The sequence below is a fragment of the Micropterus salmoides genome, unplaced genomic scaffold (genome assembly GCF_014851395.1).
Source record: "Micropterus salmoides isolate LMB-PRFRI ecotype aquatic unplaced genomic scaffold, ASM1485139v1 Ms_hic_scaffold_22, whole genome shotgun sequence".
NCBI classification, from domain to species: domain Eukaryota; kingdom Metazoa; phylum Chordata; class Actinopteri; order Centrarchiformes; family Centrarchidae; genus Micropterus; species Micropterus salmoides.
Window position 1 is genome coordinate 24,979,070 of NW_024041373.1, and position 14,451 is coordinate 24,993,520.

Here is a 14,451-nt window from a genome sequence, read left to right on the forward strand (position 1 = left end):
GTCACAAATGACAATCACAGCAAATTTCAACATGACAGGTTAATTAGTACCAAAAGAGAAGAAATATAATTTGAACCTAACAGTACCTATTACACTCTACTGTCTAATAGACAACCTCAGCTGTATTGTTGAGTGAACCCTCAGCATGGACGACAAAATGCCACTGGCAAGTTGATACAAAATATTTGCCATGTGTGGCAATAGCTCAAATGTAAAGATCCTTAAACAGATTAGCAAAATTCCCAGCATGCATTGTTTGAGAGTTAAAACTCTCCAGGGACCCTTCTGTCTTGTCGTTTGAAGAAAACAGACATGATGGAAACTTGCTGTGTGTCTTTAATACATGATAAATTAAGGCTTGGTTGTTTCTTCTGATGATAATGAGAAGATTGTTAACAACAATAAAGATTAGTTTTAAATTCAGTCCCCTGTTCACTTAAAATTACACATTTTTAGGAGGATGCCTTGTATGCTGTGTTTGAACAGTTGCTGAACTTGAGTTTTGTTAAAGCCAGAGTGCAGGACAAATAACGCAAGTGCAGGACCTTTACATTAAATCAACGTCCTTTACATTCAAGCCAAACGAGTTCACACAACGCTGATTAAACCTATCACCAGCAGGTAATGCTCATTCCTGCGCTGGCGAACTGGTCTGTAGTGATGTGTTTTATTCCAACCAGAAATGATTGGTTTACCAGAGCTGCAGGGGGGGTCAACTCTTTAGCACCAGCAGCAACTCGGAATGGCAGAGAGCTGGCAGAGCCTATATGTCATAACTATTATCTCCCATTACTTCCACTGTCAGAAGTGGGAGACAAAAGTTCCGCTTCACACTTTTAACTCAGGTTGAATAATCATTTCAAAGTCATCTTATGAGTTTTGAAAATGTAAATTTGACTAAGCTACATTAACTGACATTTTTAGGTTGAACCAGCAGTTACAGTGCTGTTAACATTTACACCTCATTTCCACAAGAAAAAATAGGGAATTAAAACAAATGATCCATTTCAAAGCACTGTCAGTGAAGGCATATGCAACTAAATCAATACAGGTAATCAATAATCAATCAATCAGCCTCTGCACATCCACTTCACTTATTACTGCCCTTTAGTATTACTGCAAGTTTCTAGCTTTTCTCACTATTTGCATTTCAGGATGATGCTCATTAACAGAATCTGCATCTTCACCTTTCCTATCGGAAAATCTTTGATTTACTTCCACTCCCTTTACCTCAATTAACACTTAAGGATGCTATATTCCCTGATTAGGAGTGTATATATTCCCAACACCATCTGCTGGATGTAAAGAGAGAAGGGGGAGAGAAGATGAGATAGGAGGAGAAAATTAGAGCACAAGAGAGTATTACTCAGCCTCACAAACTCTGGCCTCTAAACTTAAAAGAAAGAGAGGTCCTGGGGGAATTGTGACTGATGAAGCAGCTTGCAGTTGACTCTGTTACCCGAAAGCCATAATAAACTAGGCTGACTAATATGTGGAGCTTTAGAAGGACTTTTGAGGCACACTGCGGATTTATCCTGATTTATGCTGAGTGTGGAATCAACAAGCTTTTAAGCTGTGAGAGGTCCTTTTCTGTTCTCTCTTCCTGAAGGAGTCTTAGCCTGACATTAGTTTTACACTCGCTGTGAGAGTCTTATCTCTCATCAACTTTAAATTGATGCTGTTTCCCTCAGCATCACTGTAATAGGAAGAATTTTCTGTCTATACCAGGAGCTTCGAGGTAATACTTTACTGCCTCTACCTACTTTGTAGTGTGATGTGGTTAACTGCAAGTGAGAGAGGCCCTATGTGGGGAAAAAGAAACTTTGAAATGGGAATTGTATCCCAAGGCAAATTCCTCATATGTGAAAATGTACCTGGCAAAAAAACTGATTCTGATTCTGTATGAGTAAATTAGATACTGATAGACATTTGTAAATTGGAGAGTTTTCCTTGAGATACAGCTTGAAAGTTTGGTGTGTTGCAGTATACATTTTTGCAATTTAGCATCAATTTGACTTTTACAATATGTCCTCATACCTAAATAATAAAACAGGTTGATTTTCTATTGTCCCCCACCACCTCCTTACACTGACTTTATCGCTCTTTATACTACGTATATAGTACGTATATATAGCTGTTTATCTGGTTAGACAAAAAATATTGACAAATAATGTGTAATATAAAGTAACTTTATAATGTCAGCTTTTAGTTTTTAAGGGAAGTAAAAAGGTAAAGAAATAACAATTATTATATATATGATGAAGTTAATGCTGTTTCAGAGGCAATTTTTTGTTTTTGGCCTAAAAGTGGTCACATGGTAAAATAGAAATATTGGTCATTGTTGAGGATGTTGAACATCAGCATGTCAATTATTAGCAAATTACATGAAAAATTATTTGTGGCAACATTTAAAAGAACATTATTGTTCATTAGTAGCATTTTATATTTAAAAAAACTGGTGTAAACTATAAAATCTATGATGAATGAATGAAAATGATTCGATTTACCCGTTTCAGGGTCCTCGTATTGTATGTTTCAGTCACAATGTCATTAAATAGAATGTAGGTATTGTTAATGTTATTAGTGACACTTGTGCTTTTCCTAATGTGATATGTCACAATGTCTGCAGTGGAAAAGACCTTTTGGCTCAGTTTTGACTCTATCTTTAACACTGAGAAGTCACTACTCTACTGTTTATTACATGCTGTTATATTAATTACAGTGCACTCACCCCTATGCTGTCTTCCTGACGATACTGTTTCCAGTTGTGTCCTGTGTCGCTGAACATCAGCAGGTAGGCTGTCTGCCAATCAGAGCTGCCATAGCGGCCTTGCGTAGCAACAGCAGTGATTTGTGTCCGTCCACCCAGGTCGACCTCCAACCACTGATATCTGTCTGAGCTCAGAGGAGACCAACCTCCAGCTCCTGGACAGAGAGAGAGGAGGGAGAGAGACATACCTTTGTATTATCCAAAGAATTAAGAGCTGAATTTTATTTCTTTACATAACAATCACATTGGGGAACTTATAAACAAACAGAATAAACAAACACTGATGACTGTATTAACTGTAGTACACTTTTCTGAAGAAAGTTTGTTAAGAGCCTACCTGTCAATCCTCCCGTTTTCCCCGGGATTCTCCCTTATTTTACCATTCTCTGTAAAGAAAACAACCCTGCTAGGCATATTTGAAATGTGTGCAACATTAACCTCCGGTATACCACAAGAAGAAGGTAGAAGAATAAGAACAGCAGTGCCAGGATTCAAGGATGGATGAACATGAGTGGCATGGAGTACCTGCCAAAAAGGCAAACATTTTGCGTATCTCACCAAATGGGAAAATTGCTTACATGTACTTAATGAGGAGCAACATCTTAATCACCTTCTTCTACCAATTGTCTCACTTAACAAGTAACCTCTCTCAGAGTTACAACTGAAGCATAATGTGTAAGTGATGTCTACCCTCATTCAAGTAATACATACATGCTGAAAGTATTTGCCCTATTGTGTTTTCATTTATGCAGAGATGTTCACAACATTTCCCTTTTAACCAGCTATCACATTCGGACCACCTAATTGCAGTCACTTACTTCAGATAGTAAAATTTCCCTTATTTTCAAATCCCAATGTTGACAGGTATGGTTAAGAGTGCTGGGAAATCAAATGGTAATACAATTAATAAAAGCATATCAACAACGACTGAGCTATGTGGAAATATCTACACTGCTGTCTCATTAGCAAGAACAAAAAAGTTTTCAGACAAATGCAAATCCATACAAAGTTTTCAGTTGTTTTTTGAAAGAAGACAAATCTTACTTAACTTATTTCATCAGACATAAACTTTTCCATAGTTTAAAAGCCCTAAGCTCAAATGCTTTACCAACTTATTGCTTTGATGTTTAATTTGCAACAGTCAAAAGAGTTTAATCTGTACCTTAAGGACTGTTCTGTACATAATACAAGCTGCAGCCGAGGCATTTATGGTCAACACCGCAAGCCTTATACAATATTAAAATGGCCACTTCATTCAGACCTTCATATAATCTGAGTACCAGGGCAGAGGACCATATGATGAAGACACATTAAATAATTAAAATGCCTAAAGGTGTGTGTATTTGTGAGCACAAGTGAAAGTGCTGAGCTATATCAAAGTGACATTTTGCTGCCAGAACATGATATGGAGAGATTTTACTATACACATGCATTTGTCCCTCTACTGTTATGAGGACCTTTTTGAAGGAAAGCATGTCCAAGACTCTAAACCCTAACCCTTTCCCTCAGGTAGATCAGCATTTTTGTCTCTTTTCATTAATTCCTTTACCTGATCTCTTTTTTGCTGGCAGTCCCTAACATCATCTATGACTTGACCAGTGCTGTGGGTGAATGTTTTTACAAGGGGGTAGCCATTTTGTTTGTGTCATGCACGAGGACACACATGCACACAAAAAACTTTCACACTATTTTGCTGATTGACAGTCGGTGACACCAACAAACTTAGCAAAGCGCGACTAAAGGCAGTTAAGAAGACTTATAGCATGTGTAACCCAGGTTAAAATTCCATGGTCCCATTTTTTTCTCAGTCACCCGAACACACCACCAGACACACCCTTGAGTCACATGGTAGTTTCAACCTATCACAGCGCTCGAGCGCGTTTTACAAGCTGAGGTGAGTTTCCCCAATTAGTAGTGTGAGGGGGAAGCCACCCCAGCAGCTGCACTCGTTATGTCTCTACACAAACAATGCTGTTTTTGCTTATTTTCCATCTTAAATGCTTGTTTGACTCTAGCATGCGATTGTGTATTTGTAGTGCCCACTACCGTGGTCCTTAGAAGCCGACTGGTGCCGCGGTGTGTCGAATATCTGCGGGAATTGGTGAGTCTGTTTGTAGTTGTGTCCACTGGCAAGTTGCTATTAGCATTAGCATCCCTATGTATTTTAATAGGGTTCTCCACTAGCTTAATGCTAATAGCATTAGCCATCTCAATGTAATTCAAAGGGCTGTGGTGGCTGGTAGCATTAGCAATGCTAGTAGCATTTGCTTTCCATTGCTCCTATGGAGTTTTTATTGGGTTCAATGAATGATGCAAACCTAGCACTTTGTTTTCAATGCTATGGCTTTAAGTATTTAAATGGTTTATTTACATACTGCGTGACAAGATTATCAATTGTATTGAATGGAATGTTGTAAATAATCCTAACATTCCTGGGTGTTTATTTACATGCATTTAAGTACTTTTGTACAAGTTGTTGTCATTTAACAATTACTTATGCCATGCTATTGTGTACACATAAAATATAGAAGATAAAACTAGCTAGTAGATAAATTAAATGAGTAGTGATTAAACCATGGGTCCTGTTTATTTAATACAGGCCAGGTGAGGCCAGTTGCGGGTCAGTTGATGGTGAGCTACTACCTGGAACAGAACCTGCCCCAACAACCTCATCACCCCCTGTGGGTTTGGTAGGAGGCTGTTGCAGCTTTGCTCACCCCCACCACTCTCATTCACACACGGCCATTCAGTAAGCCTTGGCTTATGGACTATTTGTGTTCCACGGATCATTCTCGTCATTTGGACATAGCGTTCATCTTTCATGAACAAAAGAAAATGTCCTACAGTGTGTTGTGACTGTCCTTATATCTGAGTACTCCTCAATTTGTTGCTTTTGTTTATTGTTTCTGTGAACTGAGTCAACGGAACTAAATTTCCTCAAGTGCACTTTATCAAAACCAACGTTTCTGCAGATTGTAAATATTTTGGTTTTTTTTTTTTTTATTATTTTTTTGTCCTTGTTTCCACATAATATATGGTACCAACACCAAATATAATTATCGGCCTCAGTCTCATTATTTGCCTTTTCAACACCTCCTGGAGTCAAAATCTTATCTTCTGTAACCCCACGTAAATGTAAACAATGCAGAATTTGAAATATGTTCCTAAAGTTTTATGAGGGAGGAAATGTACGCAACGTTTGTTAGACCCCCAAGGATACAAGTGTGTTATTGTGGTGAAGAACACTGAATGCAAACATAACTTTTATGTTGCTTGTTAACAAGGAAACTCCACAGGGCATCTTTAACAATGTCTGTTTTGATTTAACATGCTCTGCAGCATCTTCTGAGCATCCTATCCCAATTACCAATGGTTTGCCCATCATTAGCCTTTCCCCTTTTGTTAACTATTTCTACTTCAACTGAAAAATCCCAACCATCTTATCCCTGGATCTTATCTCCACAACCACCACTTGCCCTCACCTCCACTATCTCATCTTGGGTGTGTTTTATTAGGGCTGCCATTAGTTTCCTCTTCTTATTGTGTTTGAGTCTTGGGCAAAGCAGGAATGGCCAGGGGGAAACAAATGAACTGAAATAAACTGTGTAAATTTTAACCCTCAAACAGTCTTGTGACAACTCCACTTTCCAGAAATAATTCTCAAAAGATAGAAGCACAAGGAAAAAGTCCAACTTAAAACACTATTGTGATCAGTTGGGCAGTAACGTGTTACTGCAATATTTCTTTTCCCAGTAACTAGTAGTGTAACGGATTACTTTTCCAAAACAGTAATATTACAACAGTTACTAATCCAAGCAACGATGCGTTACTGAACGCACCGTCCTTGACATGAATGCGTTATGTTCAGCAGGTCAGCGGCACCAGACCTCTTGTCAGACCATATGTTGTTCAAGTCCGCTGTTATCCAAAAACTAAAGAGAGAATGGAGAACGAGGTGTCAGTCTTTTGACGAGGTGTTCTTTTGACAGTACTTCCATTATTGTGTCACAGTCTAAGAAGCAAAGAACATTGTTGTCCGTTGTGACCGGCAAAAAGCTTTCAACTGCGCACAATTCTACATCTAATTTATTGAAGCATCTGCTAAAGTATGGAGGACCGATCCTGACACATTCAGAAATAAATAAATGCTAAAATAAATAAGCATCAATTAAATACACAAAAAAAGTAAATAAATGTAGGTAGTAATTAAATTATACAAGGAGACATAAATGTATATTTTAATTAGTGTCTTTACTTATTCACCTTTTGTTATAATTACCTTTATTACTTTTTAATGTATTTGTGTTTTAATATTTTTCTGTTTTATTCTTCCTTTTTTTTGTTTACCTTATTTATTTTCACCCATGGTATTTATTTCTGCCTGTCCTTTTTACATTTCTGTATGCATTTCTGCCTCATTATGCAAATGAGGGGCTGTGTCTCAAGGGGTCATTTTCTCTGCTATTGGTGGACCAGTCAGACAGGAGAGCTCCTACTCTGCCCGCAGACATCAACGATCTTGCTCCTCACACAGTCAGATGGCTTCCTTCAGTGCGCTGAGGTGTCTAGCAACTCTGAAGACAATACTACCAGCCATATCTTCCTTCTCTTTTCATGTAGACGCTCCGACAGACAGTGCTTTCAGTTTGCTGCATGCATGGACACAGAACTGCGGTATAGGGAGAAGCACACGGTCAGCTCGCTGCACTCGTACTCAATTCTGTATGGTAAATTCAGTTTTAACGGAGCAGAGCGAGCTGACAGGCAGAGTTAGACTTTTTTTGTCTGTTTCTCTTTACAAAGACGCATGTTTGCAGTCAGTCTTCTCTGAAGAGTGCAATGAAGTCTCGGTAGTACACGATGCGAGCACGACATACAACACAATTTATCAGATTACACAACGGATATACAGTATGAAAATAAGATTGATTGGATTATACTCACAGGAAGTATAAAACCTGTTACATATGTCTATTAAAAGTAAAATAACACAAATGTCAGGGAAATTACTTAAATTTAAGTACTGCTGTTGTACACTTGAAATACCTTTCTGATAGGAAGCCTTCTTGAGGTGGTATAAAACATTTCTTCTTAAATTCTGATTTGAGTTGTGGACAACTATGACTACATGAATTAAAAAAATTACACATTTTCACTGCCCAAGTCAGCTATAACACAAGTCTTGTTCATTAGACTACATGCTGTACAATATTTGTGGACAGATTTTGTCCCAGGATTTATTATGCATTTCTTTTTCTTCATTGCATGATTTATAATAAGGTGAGAAATGGGTCTGTTCTGAGTTCATCCTGCACTGCAGCAGCTAATAAAGTCCATTTAATCCCCAAAACGCTTTTCTTTTAGGCAGGCTGGAGCAGAAAACAACTCGCCTTTCTCAAGTTGTACAGTAATGTCACATGTGTATGAAGGTGGATCAAACAAACTACTTGTTATAATTACACAGTATTAGGGGTGTGGGCTGTATTAAAAGTATCCACTGTTCTCCCATGCTCTAACACACAGTAACGATGAAATGTGTGCTGTTCTCTCATTCTTCCTCTGTATGTACACATAAACAAGGCAGGGAAATATAAAAGGAACTTATTTTATTGTTTGGGGGTTATTTGTTGTTCTCCGCATGCCTCCTCCTGTGTTTTCTGTGTGAGACATAGAAGTACAATTTAGCCTTACAACGTTAGCCTTCATTAAATCATTTCGACTGGTTAAGTGCAGTAAAGTTAACTTTAAATTTACTTCACCACCACACATAAAACACGGCTTAATAGCAATCACAGTTAACAGAAGCATAAAATTCTTCTTAATGGTAACTGTTAAGATTATTTTTTGTTAGTCACCACCACTAGCTTAAGAGCTTTAGCCTATATGAAGTTAGCACTACATAAATTAGCCTAGTGGCTAACGGAATTTTACTCTCCTCATAGCTTAACAGATTACATGTATTATTCATAATACTCACCGCTGGTGAAGTCACTCCAGATTTAGCTGCGGCTAACTGATGTGGCTCTCAAAAACAGCTCACTTTCCTGCAGTTCTGTGTACATATAAGTCACTAATTGAAAACTCTGTAGGTCACAGTGTCCACATGAAAAGAGAAGGAAGACATGGCTGGTAGTGTCCTCAAACAGAGAGAACACCTCAGCGCACTGAAGGAAGCCATCTGACTGTGTGAGGAGCAGATCGTTGATGTCTGCGGGCAGAGGTCTAGAGCTCTCCCGTCTGACTGGTCCACCAATAGGAGAGAAAATGACCCCTTGAGACACAGCCCCTCCTCATTTGCATAAAGAGGCAGAAATGCATACAGAAATGTAAAAAGGACAGGCAGAAATAAAGAACATGGGTGAAAATAAATAAGGTCAAAAAATACAAAGGAAGAATAAAACAGACAAAAATATTAACACACAAAAATAAATACATTAAAAAAATAAGTAATTAATAAATAAATGTGAAGATTATAACGGAGAATAAATACATAAGTAATAATAATTATTACAAAGGTGAATAAGTAAAGACACTAATTAAAATATATACATTTGTCTCCTTGTATCATTTAATTACTACTACATTTATTTATTTACTTTATTTTTTGAATTTTAATTGGATGCTTTATTTATTGAGCATTTATTTATTTCTGTATTTATTTCTGACTGTGTCAGGATCGGTCCTCCATACTTTAGCAGCACAGCAACGTAAAACTTATAGAAAGAAACTCCGGCAGCTACTGCCAGTGATGCATGGACTCTTCGGGAGAGAGTGGCATTAAGCAATGTAGTGTTTTTTAAAATCACTGAATATATGCATATGCAGAAAAACAGTAGTTCAAAAGTCGGGATTGACTTGCATTATTTTTTTTATTTCAGCTGGTGGCGTTAAGATGTTTTGTAAAATCCATAGCTTCTTGCTGCTGTTATGAATGATATTAATATAGTAATAATATAGTAACATAACTAGTTATCACCCAGTAATAAGTAAAGTAATAGTATTACTTTTTTAGAGTAATTTGGAGTATTAAATAACTAGTAACTTATTACAATTTCTGAGTACCTTGCCCAACACTGGTTGTCATAATATCAAGTCATAACAGGCCATAATTTACACTGACATTAGAGAAGCTGTGATGGGTTTTAACAGAACTTTTCTCCTAACTTGAAAAAGATAACTACTCAGTTGTGGGTGACATTGAGGAGAAGTCTCTAATTAATAATGACAACCACAGACTGTATCACTGTCACCCTTTTGTCAGTACAATTCCTTTTGTAGTGACAGCTACAGATTGTCGAAATATATTGATGTCTGTTACAAAGTTCTTTTAGAAAGAGCTTTTGAGTCTGGGCTGTCTGCCAATTGAGCCACTTGGTATCAGTAGAGTTAGAGGTTGAGCAGGAGCCTTCAGGGAAAAAGAAAGCAAAATCACTTGGGCCGCTTTTGAATCTTCCTGTAGGAGCAAAAAGTTTCAGCGCTTCCTCCAAGAAGCACATTAGAGGAATCACACTCCATTTTCACATGGAAAAACTTGACCGACTTTGCATTTCCCAGCTTGGATGACTTATTACAGCACTGCCAGTGATGAGTGTTTTGAACCCAATTTCAAGGCTTTGCCCAAGTTACTGTCTGCCAAGAATGAAACGTGATGAAATGCCCTCTGCAAATTTTTAACAGATAGAAGCTGGTATCGTGTCTCAATAACAACTGTTGCAGAAGAGGTAGAACAAAGTTATACTGTAACACAGTGCAGGTCAAGTTGACGGCTTCACCACCAGTAACAGATTACTAACAAAAAGTACCTTAATCAATAATGCACTATTGTTCAGACAGACAGGAAGAGAGACAGACACATGACAAAAGACACATAGACAGAGCCCGGCGGTGTCACAGTATAAACTGTTAAGGACAAGAAAAATGGGCAAAATGGACTTATTTTGTGTATAGATGTTAAACATTCAAAGATATATTCACAGACAATAAGAACAACACTTATAACAGTGAAATTAATAGTTTATGTGACAACTCACTCACTTTGAAGGCCATGGTTTGTGGAACTTTTCCTTGGTGTAGAAAAGTATAAGGCTTTGCTTCAGTGTTCTAGATCTAAAATTAGTCTCTAATTGGCAGCATGTCCTTCTGAAAAGCCTGTAATTTGCACAGAGTTGCTAGATTTAATTTAGACAGGTTTTAATGTATGATTGAAATGATTTTCTAGGGTCATAAAAATAGCAAGCTCAATGATTGATCAAGAACGTGCCTGATGACCTCTTTTGGAATTTCACTAAAAGTCCTTAGCAATGCTCTCTCCTGGGTTAATGCACAGGTTAACAGTGCAACAAGCCTACTGCAGAGTGTTTGGAGGAAGCAAAACTGTCTCAGTGTTTCTCTTAAACAGACGTGTGTTGCCTCCGAGAGTCCCTGCTCATTTTGCTTGTAAATTATCTCTGAATGAAGCAGCTCCTCAGAGAATGACTATAAAGGAAGAGGAGCACCAGCTGAAAGAGACGCAAACAACTAGGGTTTTTTAATTTATTCAGTGATTTCCACAGGGAACGGCTGGGGATTCTGGAAATAAAGCCATTTATATTTTTACATCAGTCCATGTTGTTCTTTTGTGGATTCCTTCTGAGGTGAATTAGATTTATTGATTAATTTAATTCAGTTCTAAACTCTAATTCAATTCAAATCTCAAACTGATAATTGATAAGGCATAGTAACCTGTGAGGTATTATTGTTAGTAAAAAATCATTGACAAGGACTTACAAGAGCCTCACTCGTCACCATTATCACACAGAAGAGATTGCAAGATTTTCTATCGGGGAACATTCAATGCTCCCAAAGCTCATCACATCTTAGAGAGGCTGGTATGGTTGCACTGGCTTTATATATTATCTATACATTCACATTTAATATCTACAGCACACTTGGGTGTAAATCAGATGCAATACTGCACTAAGTGCAATTTTGAAGTACTTAAACTTTACTCCAGTAATCCCATTTTATGCTCCTACTACATTTTGGAGGCAAATGTTTTACTTTTCACTCATTTATCTGACGACATTAGCAACTATTTACTTTGTTGATTAATATTATTTATGCAAAATATAATCAACAAATAAATTATGATGCATTATCAAAGATTAAGCTACCCAGCAGTAAAAAAGTAGTTACAATTACACATTATTGCATCCATTGTTATAATCCAATAATTTTACCTAAATTAATTGCAAATGATCCATTCTTACTTTTAGTTTTGGTACTTTGAGTATATTTTGTTGCTAATACTTTGGTACTTTTATTTAAAATTTCTATGCTGTGGTATCGCTACTTTTACTTAAGTAATGGATCTGAGTACTTTCTATGCCACTGGGGTTTGCACAGTGGCATGCACTGTATATGCATGCATCAGTAATACTTTTCTACCTGCATAATGTTGAAATGATGCTTGCAGAGTATTAAATGTGTTTTCATTTACCAGCATTTTATTTCTTTGAGTGCCAGATGAAAACAAAAACAGAGCATGACTTCACTGACACTTTCTTTTTGTTTCTGTGTTGTTGCATTACTACTTTTTCTTTTTTCCTTTCTCTTTTTATTCTGTGCAGACAAATAAACTTGTGTTTTGCCATTCAGATGCATCTGATGATCCTTTAGAAGCATCTGATCCACCTTAACGCAGATCAAACTTGGTAAGATCAGTAAACAGACAGAGCAGGTTGACTGAAGTGAAGGAACACAGCGGGTGTGTTTGCTCACAGCTTTTGCCATCAAACACACCAAGGAAACAGCAGCCTGCAGGCTGTGCTTCCCGTAGTCTCCAGGTGGTGAAAATCATTCAGATCCTCTGTTGTGTCAAAGACAAAGACATCACAGCGCATCTATCCAATTCTTATCTCAGGTACGAAAGTAAACCAGCCAACTCTTGCTGCTAGAATGCGCCAAAAACAGGGGTGTGTTTCCTAAAAGCCACTGTATCAGCACGTACATACTTTCTTGTCAATTCTTCTGGTGACAAGCCAACCTTTGGCAAAGTGTGTAATGTACTAAACTAAAACAACAGCAGGAACCACAGCAAAAGGAGGCAATGACCACTCTTTGACTTTATCTGTCCGTGTGCTTTTCTATCATTCACCCTGAGGTGTCTGTCAGTTTGTGTGAATCCAACTGAGACTTGTCTTTGATGTTGTGTGCTGTGGTGTCCTGCAGGGAAGTGAATCATGAATTGAGCTGTGCTGCTGCAACACACCAGAACAGAAACAAAGGGGAGCTTCCTTTTAGAGCTTACTTTATCTGCACAAACGGCTAAAACACTGGGGGTTAAAAAAAGAGAGAGAAGAAAAGAAGACAACAATGCAGTGATAAGCTATTGATGTTACAGTGCTAAATTTTATATGTGAATACTGGGGAGTATAGAGGAGGGAGTGATGGAATAGCCCAGCTGACATGTCACAGGCTTGAATGAACACCTACTTCTTTTAAACGGTAACATACGGTCTCTTGATTATCAGTCAAATATTATGTCATGCTAATCCTTAAATTACCATAACCTAGAAAACTTAACTTCAGTACATTCTCTTTAAAGTATTAGAGCCAGCACTGAAGTGTGTTTGAGCAATGCATGTGCTCCAAACTGCACTAGTGAAGTGTTTACAGTGGATGTGGCCATAGTTGTTTGGGCAGCCCACAGGTGTCAAACTGTGCATCTATATTCTAGAAATATGGAAAAGGTAAAGCTGGAAAATCACATCTCTGTTAGGGTTTTGGGTTTCTGTTTTTGCCTTTTTTTTTTTAGCCTTGTTTATACCAGTCCCTCTTTCCCTCACTGTTCTGTGTTCTTGTCCTTATGTTTTGGTCAGTTGATCATTTGTTCCATGTTCTCAGTTGTATTCGGTTACATTCATCATCGTGTCACCAGCTTTACTTACTGGTTTACTTTGAAGTTGTTGGTGTCTGGTGTTCGTTCTCTAGCTTTGTTTCCTGTTGTCTAATTTTCCTGATGTGTTTCACCTGTTTGCTCCTGCCCTGCTTTTTTGCCCCTGTATTATAATGTGCTCAGTCCTTGTTGTGTCCTATCATTATATTTTCAGTCTTCTGTGCTGTTTGGATTACCTGCTTGTCCTTTTTGGATGTCTGCCTGCATCTCTGTGAGCCTGATAATTAGTTATTGTATTTAAATAATATAATAATAATATATGGCTTGGCCAAAGCTGGTGCCATTACTGCGTCTGGTGCTGAAACAGATCACAGTCATGACAGCAAAAGTTACTCACATAATCACTTGCTCTTAAGCGATTGTGCCTGTAAAATAAAAGCGCAAGAACGTCTTTGCAGCAGTACTTTATATTATGTTTAATTGAGAGATTTTACTTTGAATTTCCTTCAGAACTTTTCAAAAGAGTCTCTGGCTTGCTTGACACACTTCTGAAAAAGCCGCCAGAAAACGTGAGATTGGATTCCCCTGAATGAGAAACGCAGGAATTTCTTCTGCATGGAGCTACTGGGGAAATGAAAAGCGTCCAAAGGTTGATGTGGACCAATTGCGGAGGGGGACACACTAAAACACACATGTAAAACGATCTCTGCAAAATCAATTTAGTGAAAAGAGAACAATAATACTAGCAGGAAGTGGGGAGTGAACACTCAACCCTACAAACAGGAGTCCTGTGTACTGCTGACTG

At 37.8% G+C, this 14,451-nt stretch overlaps 1 protein-coding gene and 1 long non-coding RNA gene across 2 annotated transcripts in view; one reads left to right on the plus strand and one right to left on the minus strand.

Annotated features, from left to right (window-relative positions):
• Nucleotides 1-14,451, minus strand: part of LOC119917440 (contactin-associated protein-like 4) — an 85,560-nt gene that overhangs the window by 53,709 nt on the left and 17,400 nt on the right. The window contains exon 3 of the mRNA XM_038737765.1: nucleotides 2,732-2,925. Coding sequence (XP_038593693.1) covers nucleotides 2,732-2,925 — 194 coding nt within the window. The remainder of the gene's footprint in view (nucleotides 1-2,731; nucleotides 2,926-14,451) is intronic.
• LOC119917441 lies at nucleotides 4,550-5,826 on the plus strand. Its single transcript, XR_005447280.1, has 2 exons — nucleotides 4,550-4,871; nucleotides 5,370-5,826. It is a non-coding gene; the product is annotated as an uncharacterized LOC119917441 (long non-coding RNA).